Source organism: Nicotiana tomentosiformis, chromosome 6 (assembly GCF_000390325.3).
Source record: "Nicotiana tomentosiformis chromosome 6, ASM39032v3, whole genome shotgun sequence".
Classification (NCBI taxonomy): Eukaryota; Viridiplantae; Streptophyta; class Magnoliopsida; order Solanales; family Solanaceae; genus Nicotiana; species Nicotiana tomentosiformis.
Genome location: NC_090817.1, coordinates 96,702,663 through 96,722,492, shown reverse-complemented (window position 1 = coordinate 96,722,492; position 19,830 = coordinate 96,702,663). Strand labels below are relative to the sequence as shown.

Sequence of the window (19,830 nt, the reverse complement as noted above, 5' to 3'; positions counted from 1 at the left end):
ACATCATCAGATTGAAAGTCGTAGAACAGCTTGGCCTGCAGGACCAGATCGTACCCGCAACTCTGGTTCTAAACGAATTCAATATGGCATGTGAAACCACCAAAGGCGAGATAATCCTACTAATAAACGTGGCAGGAACCATCCAGGAAATGAAGTTTCACGTGATCAAAGGCGACATGAGATACAACGCCCTTTTCGGGAGGCCATGGATCCACAACATGAGAGTTGTACCTTCGAACCTACACCAGGCCCTCAAATTCCCTACATCGAGAGGAATCAAAACAGTATACGGAGAACAACCAGCCGCGAAAGAAATGTTCGCCGTCGAGGAAGCGAAACCAATATCCTCGCCTTCGTCAGTAAAGGGATCGGGTTCAGAAGAAAAACGAGACACCAAATAGCAATCACAAACATCGGCTTCGACCCAACCAGATAACCAGATGAATGAAGAAGATGATGATCAGAGGGTCCCTCGATCCTTCGTGATTCCCGATGACTCCGACGCCACCAAATCAACAATTGAGGAATTGGAGCAGGTCATACTGATCGAGCACTGGCCCGAACAAAAGGTATACCTGGGAACGGGGTTGAGCGCCGAACTCAGGAAGAAACTCGTTCAATTTCTTATCGATAACATTGATTGTTTTGCCTGGTCCCATTTAGATATAACAGGGATTCCACCGGAAATAATGACGCATCGGCTAAGGTTGGACCCTAAGTTCAGACCGGTAAAGCAAAATAGAAGACCCCAGTCCGAGGTAAAACACGCATTTGTAAAAGACGAGGTAACCAAACTTCTCAAAATAGGGTCCATTCGGGAATCGTTCAATTTCCAGGAAACATTCGAGATTTTGAGGAAATACAACATGAAGCTCAACCCCAAAAAATATACTTTCGAGGTCGGTTCGGGCAAGTTCCTCGGCTTCATGGTGTCAAATAGGGGAATCGAGATTAACCCCAATAAAATCAAGGCCATCGCAGACATCACCATCGTGGACAGCGTAAAAGCTGTACAAAGGCTAACAGGACGAATCGCGGCCTTAGGCCGATTCATTTCGAGATCATCAGATCGAAGTCACAAATTTTTTTTCCTACTGAAAAAGAAGAATGATTTCGCTTGGACCCCAGAATGCCAACATGCATTGAAGGAACTGAAACAATATCTATCAAGCCCACCACTACTTCACACTCTAAAAGCAGACGAAAAACTTTGCTTATACTTGGCAGTATCAGAAATCGCAGTAAGCGGTGTCCTAGTTCGGGAAGAGCAAGGTACGCAATTTTCCGTTTATTATATAAGTCGAACCTTAGGAGAAGTAGAAGCCAGATATCCATACCTAGAAAAATTGGCACTTGCATTGATAAGCGCCTCTAGAAAGTTACGATCATACTTTCAATGTCACCCCATATACGTATTAACAACTTATCCACTTCGTAATATTTTGCACAAGCCCGAACTATCAGGCCGATTGGCTAAATGGGCCGCCGAACTCAGTGGGTACGATATCGAATATCAACCCCGTACGACCATCAAGTCCCAAATTTTAGCAGACTTCGTGGTCGATTTCATGCCGACCCTCGTACCCGAAGTCGAAAAAGAATTCCTGCTGAAATCGGGTTCATCCTCGAGGGTATGGAGCCTTTTTATGGACGGGGTATCGAACGTAAAAGGGTCCGTATTGGGGATAGTTTTTAAGCCACCCACAGGTAACACTATTAGGCAATCTATTAAAACTACCAGGTTGACTAACAACGAGACTGAGTATGAGGCCATGATTGCAGGTCTCGAGCTAGCTAAAAACTTGGGAGCAGAAGTCATTGAAGCCAATTGTGACTCTTTGTTGGTGATAAGTCAAGTAAAAAAACCTTCAAAGTTCGAGAGGATAGAATACAATGGTATTTGGATAAACTACATGTCGCTTTGCACCATTTCAAACAATGGACTTTACAGCATGTTCCACGAGAGCAAAACAGTGAGGCTGATGCACTTGCGAATTTGGGATCGTCGGTCGAGGAAGGTGACTTGAGCTCGGGGACTGTCGTTCAACTCTCAAGATTGGTAATTGAAGAAGGTCACGCTGAGATAAATTCCAAAAGCCTAAAATGGGATTGGAGAAATAAGTATATTGAATACTTAAAGAGCGGAAAGCTCCCATCGGACCCTAAAATTCTAGGGCCCTACGAACTAAAGCTGCTCGATTCACGTTGGCTTCGAATGGAACGTTATATCAAAGGACATTCGATGGGCCGTTGGCAGTATGCTTGGGTCCGGGAGGTACCGATTACATCCTACGGGAAGTGCACGAGGGCACTTGTGGGAAACACTCCGGTGCCGATACATTAGTTCAAAAAATAATCAGAGCAGGGTATTATTGGATCGATATGGGCAAAGATGCGAAGGAATTTGTTCGAAAATATGACAAATGTCAAAGGTTTGCGCCAATGATCCATCAATCCGGAGAGCAATTTCACTCAGTACTATCCCCATGCCCGTTCATTAAATGGGGAATGGATATCGTCGTCCCTCTGCCATCGACCCCAGGTAAAGCCAAATTTATTATATTTATGACTGACTATTTCTCTAAATGGGTTGAAGCGCAGGCGTTCGAGAAAATAAGAGAGAAAGAAGTTATAGACTTTATCTGGGATCATATCGTATGCCGATTCGGGATACCCGCCGAAATAGTATGTGACAATGGGAAACAATTCATTGGAAGCAAAGTAAAATTATTCGCAACACCATACCACCCCAATGGGAACAGACAGGCCGAATCAACGAACAAAACTATCATTCAAAACCTAAAGAAGAGGTTGAACGACGCTAAAGGAAAGTGGAGAGAAATCCTGCCCGAAGTCCTTTGGGCATATCGGACGACATCAAAATCCAGTACGGGGGCGACCCCATTCTCCTTAGTATATGGGTCTGAAGCATTGATACCAGTCGAAGTCAGCAAACCCAATACCAGATTTTGATTCACGATGGAAGAATCAAATAACGAGGCTATGAATACTAGCCTCGAATTATCGGATGAAAGACAAGAAGCTTCTCTCGACCAATTGGCCGCCCAAAAGCAATGAATCGAAAGATATTATAATCGAAGAACCAAGCTCCGCCATTTCAAGCCCGGGGACTTAGTACTAAGGAAAGTCACCATCAATACCCGAAATCCGAACGAAGGAAAACTAGGACCAAATTGGGAAAGGCCATATCAGGTTCTCGAGAACGTCGGAAAGGGATCATACAGGCTCGACATTATAAACGGCAAACAGCTACCAAGCAATTGGAATGTGTCACATCTAAAACGATACTACTGTTAAGGTACGACCCTTCCATATTTATTTACATTTCAAAACTGACCCCTGCAGAAGTCTGAGCAAGCACGCGTTGCACTCTTTTTCCCTTAGACTGTTTTTATCCCAAATGTGTTTTTCGGCAAGGTTTTTAATGAGGCAACCAAAGATCGCACTGCACTTACAACAGTATCCGAGGCCTCTTTACAATCAACCTCGAATACTGGGGGGCATTAGCCTTCAAATATATCAAGTTCTTGATGCGAGTAAATTATTTCGCAACAATGAGGTTCCAATAGGAAAAGTTGTAAGAGCCAAATGGTCAAAATGAACCATGCTCATGTAGTTGGTCTAAACCCAGGCGCAAAACATGAACACATGTATGACTTGCAAAGAAAGCTCTCCTCTTTACCGACATCTTATATCCAAGAAAGATTTCCTCTATTTTGAGATTTATTACACAAACAAAGTTAAGATAAAATCGACTACTTTTATATCGAGTTCGAGCAAGTACTCACTCGACCATTATGCCTACGGGCTATATTACTTCGAGTTCGAATCATTCACTCGACTACTAAGCCCACGGGCTACTTTTATTTCGAGTTCGAGCAAACACTCACTCAACCATTACGCCTACGGGCTAATTATTTCGAGTTCGAATCATTCACTCGACTAATAAGCCTACAGGCTACTTTTATTTCGAGTTCGAGAAAGCACTCACTCAACCATTACGCCTACGGGCTATATTACTTCGAGTTCGAATCATTCACTCGACTACTAAGCCTATGGGCTACTTTTATTTCGAGTTCGAGCAAGCACTCACTCGACCATTACGCCTACGGGCTATATTACTTCGAGTTCGAATCATTCACTCGACTACTAAGCCTACAAGCTACTTTTATTCCGAGTTCGAGCAAGCACTCACTCGACCATTACGCCTACGGGCTATATTACTTCGAGTTCGGATCATTCACTTGACTACTAAGCCTACGGGCTACTTTTATTCCGAGTTCGAGCAAGCACTCACTCCACCATTACGCATACGGGCTATATTATTTCGAGTTCGAATCATTCACTCGACTACTAAGCCTACGGGCTACTTTTATTTCGAGTTCGAGCAAGTACTCACTCGACCATTATGCCTACTGGATATATTACTTCGAGTTCGAATCATTCACTCGACTACTAAGCCTACGGGCTACTTTTATTCCGAGTTCGAGCAAGCACTCACTCGACCATTATGCCTACGGGCTATATTACTTCGAGTTCGAATCATTCACTCGACTACTAAGCCTACAGGCTACTTTTATTCCGAGTTCGAGCAAGCACTCACTCGACCATTACGCCTACGGGCTATATTACTTCGAGTTCGGATCATTCACTTGACTACTAAGCCTACGGGCTACTTTTATTCCGAGTTCGAGCAAGCACTCACTCCACCATTACGCATACGGGCTATATTATTTCGAGTTCGAATCATTCACTCGACTACTAAGCCTACGGGCTACTTTTATTTCGAGTTCGAGCAAGTACTCACTCGACCATTATGCCTACTTGATATATTACTTCGAGTTCGAATCATTCACTCGACTACTAAGCCTACGGGCTACTTTTATTCCGAGTTCGAGCAAGCACTCACTCGACCATTACGCCTACGGGCTATATTACTTCGAGTTCGAATCATTCACTCGACTACTAAGCCTACGGGCTACTTTTATTTCGAGTTTGAGCAAGCACTCACTCGACCATTACGCCTACAGGCTATATTACTTCGAGTTCGAATCATTCACTCGACTACTAAGCCTACGGGCTACTTTTATTCCGAGTTCGAGCAAGCACTCACTCGACCATTATGCCTACGGGCTATATTACTTTGAGTTCGAATCATTCACTCGACTACTAAGCCTATGGGCTACTTTTATTCCGAGTTCGAGCAAGCACTCACTCGACCATTACGCCTACGGGCTATATTACTTCGAGTTCGAATCATTCACTCGACTACTAAGCCTACGGGCTACTTTTATTTCGAGTTCGAGCAAGCACTCACTCGACCATTATACCTACGGGCTATATTACTTCGAGTTTGAATCATTCACTCGACTATTAAGCCTATGGGCTACTTTTATTCCGAGTTCGAGCAAGCACTCACTCGACTATTATGCCTACGGGCTACATTACTTCAAGTTCGAATCATTCACTCGACTACTAAGCCTACATGCTACTTTCATTTCGAGTTCGAGCGAACACTCACTCGACCATTATGCCTACGGGCTACATTACTTCGAGTTCGAATCATTCACTCGACCATTACGCCTATGGGCTACATTACTTCGAGTTCGAATCATTGACTCGACTAATAAGCCTAAGGGCTACATCGCTTCAAATTTGATTAAGTCGTTTTAATCTTTGTGAAAACATTTGTAAGGCATGAAACAGAAGCAAGTCGGCAGAGTTGTCTATATACAAAATTGTCTACATGATTGATTACAAACGTAAAAATTAAGAACTAAGCTTCCTGGTCATCCTCAGGAGCGGTTGCTTCTCTATCAGGCTCTCCCCCGTCCTCGGATCCGCTCTTGCTATCGTCATCATCATCGTCATCAGAAGCCAAGGCTTCAGCTTCGAGCTTTTTAGCCTTTTTTATCTCTTCAGCAAGGTCGAAACCTCGAGCGTGTATCTCTTCAAGGGTCTTTCTCCGAGACCGACATTTAGCAAGTTCGGCAACCTAGTGTGCTCGAGTGTTGGCAGTATCCGCCGCCTCTCGTGCCTCCATCTGAGCAGCCTCGACATCAGCCCGATACACGGCAATGGACTTGTCTGCCATGACTTTCGATGACTCAACCTCCGCCTTGGCCTCAGCAAGCAGTATTTCAAGCTCCTCGATCCTCTTAGCTTGAGCCGAACCCTTTTGCTTGACACTTCGAAGCTGAATATTGGCCGATAATAATTTGGTCAAAATGGTTTCTTTTTCCGCAGCCAGGCGGTCGATAGTCTCCTTCCACCGATTACATTCAGCTTTGATTTGATCGACTTTTTCCCGAAGTAACCCGATATTTTCAACCTTTTGCTGCAGTTGAGATAACGAATGGTTAACTTCCACAGTTGAGTCAAAACCATACTTTAACAGAACGAGGCTCACCTGCTTATCTAGTTCGGCCTCTTCTTCACGAACCTTAGCCAAATCTGCTTGGAGGTCCTTTATAGCCTCATCCTTTCGGCTGCAAAGAAGCCGCAGGGCGTCTCTCTCCCCCGATACTTTTTGAAGATCGACCTCACACTGGCTAAGGTCGACTTGAAACCTACTAATGGCCTGCACAGTAGGGAAAGAACACAAGTCAAGTTTGGAACAAAGAAACCAAGTACAGTAAAATCATTACCCGAGTAATGAAGCGTTGAGCCTCTTCTAGTAGAAGAGAAGCGCCACCAATATCGGAGGCATCATCGACTCCAGTAAAGCAATCTCGAAAAGGGTCCCCTACACTAGAGCCTTCGCCCATATCGGGGGGTCTTCAATTCTCGAGCTTCCTTTAACGCCTCCTCAGAAAAGGTTGGAAGAGAAGGCAAATGACCCACTATCATAGTCCCAAGCGAATCACTCGGGATGCTCCAATCAAGACTCGGGATACCAGGACCGACCCCGACCGGTAAAGCCAACATCGGCTCAGAAGCTATGGCGACCTCGATAGTTTTCGCAGATCGGATCACCAAAGCCGAGGCATCATTTTCTTCTTCTTCTTCTTCTTCTTCTTCTTCTTCTTCTTCTCTCAGTCGTTAGATCGAGTCCATCGGAAGAGCGACTGCCTTCCTCCTCACCCTTTGAGTCTTGGGCTTGGGGTTCTCTAACCGAGAGGCAGCTTTTCGCTTCTTATCTTTTCCCAGTTTCGGGACCGGAGACTTGGTTCCTTCTTCGCCGCTCGAAGGCCTCAAAGCGGCATCCTTGGTTACACCTGCATGAAAGGAAATCGGTAACGAATGGAGCACAAAAAACACTTCGAAACAACACGAGAAGTAAACTCTTACCATGATTCTTGGCCTCCCATCTACCTTTTGCCAAATCACGCCAATTGCGTTCGGCATAAGAGGAAGTCGAGGCTAACTTCCGAACCCAATCCTCGAGGTCGGGTACCGCTTGTGGCATCCAAGGGGAGGCTGTATATCGGAGAAAGACATCAGAAAAAAAATCGAAAAAAGATACGAAAAACAACGTCCTATGAGAACCACTTACGGTCGAAATTTCATTCCTCGGAGAATGACATCTTCTCTTCCGGAATGAGGTCACGGGTCCTCACCCGGATATAAAGGCCCATCCAACCCCGATCCTTATCTTCGTCGATGCTCGACATCAGAGCCTTCGATGCCCGACGATGAAGTCTGATTAGTCCTCGAAAGATTTGAGGCTGATACAATCGTATGAGGTGATTCGGGGAAAAATTTAGCCCCCCGACCTTGATGGAGAAGAAGCGAAGTAGGATTACTATACGCCATAGAGAGGGATGAATTTGACCAAGGGTGACCTGGTATCTTTTGCAAAAATCAATGATCACCGGGTCGACGGGACCTAACGTGAAGGGATAAGCGTAAACACTTAAAAACCCCTCCACATGGGTGATGACGCTCTCTTCGGGGGATGGAATTTGCAACACAACCTCGGAACCCCAGTTGCAGTCTTTCCTAATAGCCTCAAGATGACCCTCCGTTATCGAGCACATGTACATCGACACATGCTCGTATCGACCCGGAACAGATGAAGGATTCTCAACCTTAAAATCGATCTTCAGAGTACACAGACCGGGAACATACTCATAGGTAGACGGCTTCACCGGCGCCTTGTCGCCAGACGACCGTGAGGAAGAAGCTTTCTCCTTCTGAGGTACAATTTTCGAAGTTTTGGCCATTGATATGAGAGGAAGAAAGGCAAAGGAAAGTGAAAGGTTGACGACACCAAACTCTGGTGTAGATGGCTCTGCAAAGCGACGAAATAGAGAGAAAGGGTACGAAAATTTGGATGAGTAAAAGCGTAAAAGTGGTAAATATTAGGTGGAAGGGTTATTTATAGGCTCGCATCATGGCGGTTCAATATCAGAGGTGGCCGACTGCCATCTGACACGCATTAAATACCTTGAAAGACTAAATCGATGGGACAACTATCACATACGTTATAATCGATCCCTGTGAAAACGTCAGCTTATGACCCGATCGAACCGTCGAAAATCATATCGATTCTCACTACATCCTTCCTGAGAAACGAGAGGACTATTTGTATACGGTCGAAATAGATTTCGGCCTTCCTACGTTCGATCGAGTTCGAGTGGCAAGAAACCGGAGTGGGATTTTGGGAGTGAGTTCCGAAGACAGCACAAACGAGCCTCAAGTCCGAAGGCTGCTCGAGGAGCCGGCTCGATAATCTTATCGAGCCCGTGACCAAATCGATCTGCAAGGCATTGCTTCGAGGTCAGAAATGCGCCATGCCTACCCCGAAGGTCGAACTCAAGCCAAAACCAAGGGCTCGACCCAGTAACGAGTTCGAGCCAGTATCGAGCTCACAGACAAGAGCCGTTACAACCGCACTAAGGGAGAGAATCTTGGCGGGAATCAAGAAAGAGACAATTCATCATGGGTCCTCCACTATATGCTTTATTTTATTATTTTATTATAAATAAAATAATAACCCTCTATTATAAAAGGGAGAATCCTTGTAAGCAACAGGGACACCGAAAACACTGTAACAAAAGATCATTTCTCATATAAAAAGATATCTCCTTGTGCTTGTTTTACTTTATCTTACTCATTCTCTTTGTTCATTATTCCCATTCTCATAGTCAAGAATACACGTATTTCCATCTCTTTATACGATTTGTATCAAAATGTATCACGTATCTTTATATCCATACATAAATTTAACATTATCTGATTTCTCTGGTAAACATATATATTTTTCAACTTTACCAAATACATTAGTATCATACACGTAAAAATGAAAGATGCCTGAGTAATATTCATAGTAATAGATACATACATAATATATATATATATATATATATATATATATATATATATATATATATATATATATATATAAAATATACATCTTTATGTTAGGACCTAAGAATAAAATGTTAATTGTTACAACACGAGGTTACAACAAAAAGGCAAGTTTATAGTGTCCAATAATGCACCTACAGGAAAGGTTAACAAAGAAGTAATTGAATAATAAATGATAGAATTACATCATTCCAACTTCGAAGGCAGTTTAAAAGAAGAAAAATGAAAAATGGGTTGGAGCAGTTTATAATATTTCCAAATTTCGACGCTTAAATGTGATTTTAAATCTAATACCAGTTGAACACATTTTGAAATTGCTCCCTTCACATATAGCCACATTTTTTAAAAAGAGAATATAGACACTAATGGTTGTTTTAAACCATTATATAATCTTTTGTGTCTTTAAACATTAAGTATTCAAAGTCCATCAACTCGAGCACAAAAAGTTCATTAAAAGAGTACAACGCTCTGTACCAAAAAATCTTCATTTGTGAAGTTCTAAACAAAACTTTTCGCGTTTTCTCAATTATATATAAAATAAGTTTTGTAGCACGTCATGAGCGTCGACTAAGAGGCGATTGAGCAACACAAGTGAACCGCCTTGTATTGCTCCGCCACAAGGTAGAAGGTTGTGAAGGTAACCTTATCAGGTCATCTCCAACCTTTACCCTTATTTTGGTCCCCTTTGGGAACAACTTATTCTAACCATTCTCCCATTATTTTTTCCAAAAGAATTTTTTTTTTATATATTCTTCTTTCTCTTCTATATTATATTATTATCTTTTATTTCAATTTTTATTTTTTAAATTTCATTAAACAAATTTCATCTTTTATTTTTATTAATTTGTAATTTCCATTATGAAGACAATCCAATCAGAAAATAATCGGATGGTTGATGCGATGAATAATGCAACCGAAGCAAAAAAAGAAGTTTTGGCTGTTCAAAAAGAAAAACTAAGAGTAAAAGAAATGAAAGAAGAAAATAAAGTTTTAATGATGGACGTGGATTCTATTGTCGATCCGACTCGTCGTGAATTTATGCGACAAGAACAACAACGAATAATGTATAAAAAAAGTCAACAATATCCACACCCACAACCACAACAATTCTGGGCCACATTCACTCAATACTATGATGATTTTGGTGTATCTGGAAACGACATACCTCCCTACTAAGTTATTATGCTATTTACCGTAGTTTCAATTTTTATGTATTTTCAATTTTCATGTATTTTTAATTTTAATGTATTTTTATTTAATATATTTTTAATTTTTATTTTTCAATTTTAGCAACATCTAATATTTTATATTCGCACCTTTCAATTTTAGCAACATCTAATATTTTATATTTGTACCATTTATTTTTTGAGATGATTATATATTTTTTGTACAATTATAACTTATAATAAAATTAACTTATAATTTTACATAAAAATAATAAATACACGAAAATTAATTTATCAAAATTATACGCCAAAGTTAAGATGTAAAATTAATATTATAAAGATATTACATAAACATAATTAGGTATATATAAAGAGATAAATTAAAAGAGTTAAATAATAAAATAATAATAAAATATGCATAAATAGTAATGGGGGAGATGAATAGTATACCCCATATTTGAAGGAATACTATTTATCTCCCATTTTGGGGGCAAAAATAAGAGAGGGTTGGGACTTTATTATAACAAAAATTGTTCCCCTTACGAAGAAATGGGTGAGGGTTGGAGATCACCTTATGCATACTTCCTATCAGATGAAATGGAGGACCAACATACATATTTTCACCAGAAATTTTTGGATTGAAGTGCTCGTCAAATGCACTAGTGCATAACTCATCTCACCACACCCTTTAATATATTAAACCTTATAATCAAGGGAAAATATCAAATTTGACATTGTATTATACTATGAAATTGAGGTTTTCTGTCATTCATTAAAGTTTAGTATAATATATTACCTCTGTATGTAGAAAAAAAATTTATTTTTGCCTATGGCCCCAACAAAGCTCCAATAAATAATAATAGTCAAAAGTTGAACGGCAGTTTTGAGTTTTTTTCTTAAAAAAATTAAAATACTCGAAATCTACTTATTTCACGCGAACATTTCATTAGGACTCTAGGGTAGAATATAAACTTCTTTTTAGCGGTAAAACAAGTGTAAATTACACAAAAAGAATTTAACAAAAGGTAAAGATATTCAATTTACAATAGTACAAGGCAAATTTGGACATTTTCCAACGAGACATATTTTGACATAGTTATTTATAAATATACTCTCTTCGTCTCAATTTGTTTAATACGGATCTTATGAATAAAAAAAATAAAAAATAATTTGGCTCACGAAATTCAAATTGTATCAATAAATTGGAAAGGAGGAAGTCAATGGGTCCCTTCAACTATGGCGAACCCCAACTCCAGTAGAGAAGTAAAGTTGGTGACAGATCGGTGAGTCACCGTATAGCAGCCTTATCCAGAGTCTTCTAAGCTAAACTCTTTTTAACCCTCCTTCAAATCTTGTACCTTTTCAATTTCATCATTCATTTCTCGCCCCTTCATCCTCTTCTCCGTCCTTAACCCCCGCGTCTCTTTTTTATAAAACCTTTTCAAATCTTTGTTAGTAGGTATTATTTTCTCCGGAAAATCCGTCACTTTTCTGGGGAAAATCTCATTCTTTTCTTCACTCAAATCCTAGATTTAAGCAGCTAAAAACAATTGCTTTTTCCATTTTTGGGATTTTCATTTCCCAATTCTGACCTTCAACGCTCGTGATTTTAAATAATCAAGTTCTTTTTTGGTCAGCTGAATTCGTTTTAGCAACAATTCTTTCCTAGATTGAAGCTGCCCCAAAAATCTCGCGTTTCCCATTTTCTAGGATTTATTTCCTTAATTACTCCGTCAAATTTTCTCCTCAATTTATTTAATAGAAAAATTCTTCTGTGTAAACTCTGAGATTTTTGATTGAAATAATTATTTGGAGTAGAAGAGATGACGATTGTTTCATTACCAGGAAGTTCAGGGTACTTGGATGTTAGTAATAGGAAAGTAGTGTCTTACTTCAGCAATCCCTATGTCTTGGGTTTGACTTTCGTTGCCGGTATTGGAGGTCTCCTTTTCGGCTACGACACAGGTAACCAAATAAACAACTGCATATTAATTAGTAGTAATAAGTAAAAATAAGTGTTACCCTATAATTTTTTTTTTATTGTTCTTATTCCACTAAATATTTACCGTACCTTTTAAGAGGAGGGTAGTTTTGACCATTTTGAAAAATATTATTCGATTGATGACTGGTTTTGCTTAATCTACCGATGAACCTTGATTTGGTTTCTACATGTGCAAGTAGTTGTATAAAAGCTTGTAAACAGCTGAACATTTTTTGGCTTTAATTTGGGGCTCTAGTTTGATAACTACTGTTTTTTTCTTCAATAATAAGCGAAATTCGAGAGTTTTTTTTTAATCCGTAGATTGCCTACTATTATTTTGCACGTGAGGCTCAATTCCTAATTATTTTTGTTTATTTATAAACTCGGAGTTGGTGGACTAGACAATTATTTTATTGACTGGATTAGTTGCTTGTCACATTGGTATAATAAATTGTAATAGACATAATTCAAACAAGTTACTAAATGAAAGATTAAAAAAAGTGAGTGTATGCTGACCAATTGGCAACAATGGCTTCCTTGATGTGGTCTCAACCAGAAAAAAAAAAAAATAAATAAAAACACATTTTATGGGATATGATGAGGTGCGATGTTATGACATGAGTGATAAAATAAGTAGCATGAATCTTTGACACGAAACTGAATTATATTTTGTTGTAAAGCAATTAAAATTGACTGCATTTGTTTTCTCAGTGTAATATGTATTCTCACGTATCTTTGACTTGGCTGCAGGAGTAATATCTGGTGCACTTTTGTACATTAAGGATGAATTTCCCGAAGTCAATCAAAGCAGTTTCCTACAGGTACATGAGGCTGGTACAACATTATCCTATTGTTATTGGAGTTATTTAAAAAAAATGGATGTGACGGGGAGTGGGGGTGAGGTTGGAGTTCAAGTACTATAAATAGATTGTTTTCTTAGTTCCTGAGAGAAGTATGTACTCGTCACCTCGCGTACACGGCCTTCATATGACACAATTAGCAAAAATGACTCAAATCCTAAGGGGTAGTTCCCCCACACAAAGTAAGGCAAGATACTTACCTCAAAGAAGCTCGACCGATACTCTAAAATGACCTTCTCGTGTGAAACAACCCCAGGATGGCTCAAATCTAGCCAAAATAACTTCAAATCATAAATAAAACTCATAGGAAACAATTCCGGATACTAAAGCTTCGATCTTTAATTAAAACTAAAAAGTCAATCCACGGGCCCGCACAAAATTTATAAAACCCGAGCACCAATTCCAATACGAGTCAAACCATACCAAATTTATCAAATTCCGATATCGAATCTCCCTCAAATCCTCATTTTACATTTTTGAAAGCTTTTTACAAAATTCTCATTTTTCTTCCATTCAATTCACAAATTTAATTCACTAATTCAAGGCCTACAACTTTTCATGTCGTTCGACCCTCGGCGGTGTACATATTATTATGGGGTCGGTCCGTACGCCTCGACATTTCTATAAAATACTCTTATGGGATCGGGTCATTCACCTCGGCAGCGTCGTGCGTAGTATTTGACAAGAAACCAGAGTTTCCGTGTGTTTTGGGTCCTCTTGTCAGTTACATTAAGGAATTGTTCTAACCTTATCAGAAGAATTCCTGAAAGTTAACGTGCAAGGCAATCTAATATGGTCGAGCAAATGTGACACTTTTTTGCTTTAATGACTGGTGCAAAACTATATTCAATGTGATAATGCAATTGTGGTATGTAATTTATTTGCTATTAAATATGTTTTACTTTGCTGTAGAAGCAAACTTTTCAAATGTACTACCATTGTTGCCTTTGCTAATCTTACAATAAAAAGGATTTTCAATTGGCCATCTCCTCCCCATCTCTGCCGCGAGCATATAACACTTAAGTGGTCCTATTTCTTGTCGATTTGTTTTTCCCCCTGAAAATGCAGTTAATGATTTTGCAGGAAACTATTGTCAGTATGGCGTTGGTTGGGGCTATGATTGGAGCTGCCGCTGGGGGCTGGATTAATGACTCTTATGGACGCAAGAGAGCTACTTTATCTGCTGATGTTGTTTTCATCCTAGGATCTTTGGTAATGGCAGCAGCTCCGGATCCATACATTCTTATACTTGGACGACTTTTAGTAGGTCTGGGTGTTGGGGTTGCTTCTGTTACTGCTCCTGTGTACATTGCTGAAGCATCTCCATCAGAAATTCGTGGGGGGCTTGTGAGCACAAATGTATTAATGATTACGGGTGGACAATTTCTTTCCTACCTTGTGAATCTTGCTTTCACAGAGGTCAGATATTTCTTTCTTTCTCATGCATTTCTAAGTTTATACTGCTTTGACTTAGATAAACTTAAAATCAACAAAATCTATGTTGCATGTGGACAGGAGGAAACTATACTTGTCAAAGACATAAGCTTAAAGTGTTAAAAAGATATGGGCTTAGGGAATTAGTTGAGCTTAGTGGTGGTAAAATGATTAAAAGAAAACAGTTATCCACCTATATTATCCATTAAAAAATGGGTTGAATAATGATCTTTTTGGAAAAAAAGTCAAATATGCATAAGAACCATATTATCCACTTAGAAAATGGATAGCCAATGAGTTTAATTTTTACATTTGTAAAGCCTTAAATTGGGGGTTCCTCAAGTTTGGGAGAGTAGGAATTCTCCCAAAAGTGATTATATTCAAGAAGTCATGGGTAATACAGATATCCATACTATCCGCAAGTTAACCCATTTTTAATCTGTATTAAATATGGGCCGGGTCGGATAATTTATTCGTTTTGTATTACCTGTTTTCGACCCACCCATATCCGCCCCGCCCCACCCCGCCCGTTTGCCACCCCTAGTTGAGCTTGTGGGTTAAATGTTACTATTATTTAGTTTGTTACTGTTATTTGGTAGTCTGATTGAATTGATAAACTGATTTATTAGTGTGGGAGTAAATGTCTTGTATCTTTTGTGATGTTTATACATTCATCTGTGAAGTATTACAGCATAAAAGCAGATAGGGTGAGGGAAAGAACAACTTACTTTTTGAGATTTGCAGATCATGTTCTAACTCGAAGAACGTTACCGAGAAATTCAAACTTTTGCTTCCTAATCTTCATTCACCGAATTTTTTCCTGTCAGAAGCTATGGTGAGATCAAATGGAATCATTACATAAGCTATTTGTTGAGGTTCTTTGAATCTTTTTCCTAAATAGAACACAAAAAAAATTGTCTTCACTTGTGTTTATTATTTTTGGCATGAAAGGTTTCCCGTTGTGCAGTTCGGAGTGGCAGATCGAGATAGAATATGGGGCTTGCATTACAATATCTGCAATGAGTAACATCAGTGGAGGAATTGTTCTTTCTCACCTATGTTGTGATTTGTGTGGATATTGTCATCTAGCTGTTACTTTTTTCTGAAGTGGCGTTTATGAATGATTTGTGCATTGCCGACTACTAATAGATAAAAGTTAATTTGGAAAATACCCTGTGGGTTTTAGTAGTCTTTGTGAAGTTTCAGTTAGAAATAGAACATCAAAAATCTGCTTTGCATTCTTTGTTTATCATTTGTGGAATTGGAATATTCCGTGTGTTAAAAGAAGGAAGCAGCTTGGCATGCAAAAGTGAGTTGGATATTTGTGTTGCCATTGCTCCCAGCTTTAATCCAGTTGATTTAATAGGTGTATGATGTTTTGTTGGGATATTCTGTCTGTTTGCTCCTTTTATTTTTTGTTCTTTTTTCAAAGATATGCTTGATGAGTGCTGAACTTAATCTATATGCCATCACTCAAGGTGAACAGTACTCCGTACATCTAGTTGTCTTCATATAGAATCTACTTGCTGTTTTGTTTCTGGAGACGGCTGTACTTGACAGAAAATCAGAAATGTTGTTTAGACATTTCGTTCTGGAAACATTCCTTATGTATGTCATAAGGAGCTTATTTACTCGAAAAAGGCACGTTGTCCAAGTGGTCCTTGGAAGGACTTAATGGTGGCAATTTGCTAGTAAGTTCCTAATGCAGCAATCCCTCCATGTGATTAAGTAGGTGCAGCACTTTATCTTAGGACGTTGTTCTGGGTCATGTTACTTAACTACCTAGTTTGTCAGGTCCTCTTGACTGGTTGTCCTTATAACTAGATCATTCTTTTTGGGTCTGCAATAGTTCTGAGATTTTAGTCTGCCATGCATGGGTGGCTCTACATGAATAGGTTTATGTGGGCTGCAGGAGGATTCATGTTAACAGTTAATGTCTAGTTGTTTGGGTTCATATTACTTTTTGGATTTACTATTCTGATTTTTGTGGAGTGTCAGGCCCATAGAGATAGATGAGTGGTTGAGGAACATGAGTAATAACTTGGGGTGCAAGGTTCGAAGTCGGTTACAACATTCATTGCCAGTCCATCAGCTCTAGCCTTGGTAGGCAGGATTAGCCGACACTTTTGCTTGTGGGTTTCAGCAGGCTGCCTGGTGACTTTGTCTATGTGCACGTAAGCTATTACCCAGATACCACTATCATCTAATAGAATCTGCAGGGTATCAGATAAAAGGGATAGGTTAGGGTTCCTTCAGGGACATCTGATGAAATTGGAACGATACGGAGAAGGCTAGTATGGCCCTAGGTATAAGCTTCTCCTGACCCGGTATAAGCTTTAGTATGGTCAACAGCCCGGGTTGGTTAGTTACAATGTTTGGATACATTATTCTTTCACCAAATCTAGGGTCTTAGAAGTCCACCTTGTCGTCCCCGGTAGGCTACTAATTCTGCCCTGGAATATGGAAACTTATTCGTGTTTTAAAAAAACGAGGATAGTTTTGACTGTTTATTGTATATTCAAAGTGATGGTACACCTTTCTCCTGAATTTGTTCATTTCAAGTGTGATCTGAGTATTTCTTCCCGTATCTTTACCCAGTTTGTGCTTTTACATTGATAATCATTGTCTTACATTATCACAACTTTGTGGAGGATACTGGAATAACCATTCTGATAGTACATGATTGCTATTGTGTTTATTCTAATGAAATTGTTAAAGCATTCTTATTGATTTCCATTGCTGCGTGAATGTTTGAACAGATTCCAGGGACTTGGAGATGGATGCTTGGAGTGGCGGGAGTGCCTGCTGCTATTCAATTCGTCCTCATGCTGTTTTTACCTGAATCTCCACGATGGCTTTACATGAAGGTGCAAATTCTTAACTTTGTGGGTAGTTCTTGCTAATGAATAACAATGTTGACTTAAAAAGACCTATACAGAAGGATAAAGCTGAAGCTGTCGCTGTTTTAGCTAAGATTTATGATCCTTATCGGTTGGAGGAGGAGATTGATCAGCTTGCTACTGCATTAGAGGAAGAACGCCTTAGAATGCAGGCTGTCAGTTACCTGGATGTATTTAGGAAGAAGGAGATCAGACTTGCATTCTTCGCAGGAGCTGGGCTGCAGGTATCCTTTAGACTTCTGTGATGTTACAATGATGTGTACCGTTCTTTTAGTTGAAGTTGCTTCCTCAGCTCTATCTTCTTATTTTCGTTTGAAGAGTACATTTGACTGTGAATTTTTCCCACTTGGGGATCTCCCTTGAGCTTCAGCCAGATTAAGCGTGCTGCACGTAAAGATTTATCTATTAAATTGAATTCAAAAGAGCATGTGAACATGATGATGGCTCTTGCAGGAGCCTTTGACGGAAGTAAATTGAATTTTGAACTGGCAAAGTTGAAGCATTTTGTACACTATTTTCTTTGTTCCCTTAAAAGCGCCAACTACAAACATTTTTTGCAGTTTCCTCTTTACAATAGCATGAGAGGTCAAACATTTTTTGCAATTTCCTCTTTTACAATAGCATGAGAGGTCATTGATCATCGGAAATGAGCGGTCGTTGCTAGTTTATAATAATCACTTCTTTGAATATGCAGGCATTTCAGCAGTTCACAGGCATCAACACGGTTATGTACTACAGTCCAACAATTGTGCAGATGGCTGGCTTTAAATCTAATCAGTTGGCGTTGCTCCTGTCTCTCATTGTCGCTTTAACGAATGCCATGGGTACTATAGTGGGAATTTACCTCATTGATCACTTTGGACGCAAAAAGTTGGCTTTGACAAGCTTATCCGGTGTGATTGTGTCCTTAATTCTCCTTGCTGTAGCGTTCATCCTGGAGTCTTCTAATTCTAATTCAATCAATGTCGGGGGATACGGCTGGATTGCTGTAATAGGTTTGGCCCTCTATATTGCTTTCTTTGCACCTGGTATGGGTCCTGTGCCATGGACAGTGAACTCTGAAATATACCCAGAGTCCTATAGAGGAATGTGTGGTGGCATGTCTGCTACTGTCAACTGGATATCCAACCTTATAGTGGCACAGAGTTTCCTTTCCTTAGCGGAGGCTGTGGGCACGGGTGTTACATTCTTGATACTAGCTGGTATAGCAGTGATGGCATTTGTGTTTGTCGTCGTGTTCGTGCCAGAGACCAAGGGCTTGTCATTTGAGGAAATGGAGAGGATATGGAAGGAGAAAGCTTGGGGCAATGGATCTGGCAAAGATGCACTTCTTGAGGCCAGAAGCTGATTAGAGTCTTTCAGCGACTTCATGATCAGTTGGTGCAGTGTAGCAGTTTGTAAATTATATAAAATATATATTATGGTAATGTCAATGTAATGTGGACAAGGGGCCTTGCAACTGCGTTATTAAAGCTTTGGTTGCAAGCTCCAATCCCTATGACGGAGGAAATATTTGGAGAGCTCTGTTGGTTATGAGACCAGAGAATTCCATATTTCCATTAGACTGTTTCGCTTTTTGTATAGTAAAGATCTTCAAGTAGAGCATCCGAACGTCTTTGGTCTGAGCTTCTTAAGTTGATGCTTGTCTTTTTAATTAGAGCCACTCAACATCAGGCAGGAATTACCTGTGGTGTTTGGGGGTTTGGCTATAAACCTTACCTTGCATGTTATATGTTATTAATATATCCAACAGGTTCACCTTTTACGGTTGTAGCTTTCCAAAAGGATTCTAGTTATGTGCTCCAAATATACTGTGCAAGTCAAAGGGGTATGCAGTTTTCTGCTTTCTTGTACAATGCACTTGACAAAAACTAATGTTACAAACTACAAAATGTCCAAGAACTTTCACTAGAATGTCCGCCATATCGCTTTCTTACTCTTCTTCATATTGATGAACATATTTAATTAAGAATTCTAGGTGGTCCAGTGGATGGATTAAGCTATTGATCATATCATAGGTCAAGGGCGGAACGAAGAACTAACATTTTTCTTCCTCTGTTCTCTACTAAGATTGTAATAGATTCATGGTTTCTCTTCCTCGAGGGAACGGAACTAGAACTATATTTCCGAGTCATCTATCCAATATGTGAGTAGTG

General features: G+C 39.7%; 1 protein-coding gene across 1 annotated transcript; it reads left to right on the top strand.

Annotated features, from left to right (window-relative positions):
* The first annotated feature begins 11,736 nt into the window (after nucleotides 1–11,736).
* On the top strand, nucleotides 11,737–19,439 carry LOC104088925 (inositol transporter 1). Its single transcript, XM_009593693.4, has 6 exons — nucleotides 11,737–12,464; nucleotides 13,231–13,301; nucleotides 14,424–14,759; nucleotides 17,534–17,641; nucleotides 17,713–17,898; nucleotides 18,369–19,439. The coding sequence occupies exons 1-6, from the start codon at nucleotides 12,323–12,325 to the stop codon at nucleotides 19,020–19,022; spliced, it is 1,497 nt and encodes a 498-aa protein (XP_009591988.1). The 5' UTR covers nucleotides 11,737–12,322; the 3' UTR covers nucleotides 19,023–19,439.
* The last annotated feature ends 391 nt before the right edge of the window (nucleotides 19,440–19,830 follow it).

Coding starts and splice junctions, on each gene's coding strand:
- LOC104088925 (XM_009593693.4), top strand. CDS start 12,323: ATGACGATTGTTTCATTACCAGGAAGTTCAGGGTACTTGGATGTTAGT. Junction 13,302..14,423: donor ATCAAAGCAGTTTCCTACAG/GTACATGAGGCT, acceptor ATGATTTTGCAG/GAAACTATTGTCAGTATGGC. Junction 17,642..17,712: donor CACGATGGCTTTACATGAAG/GTGCAAATTCTT, acceptor AGACCTATACAG/AAGGATAAAGCTGAAGCTGT.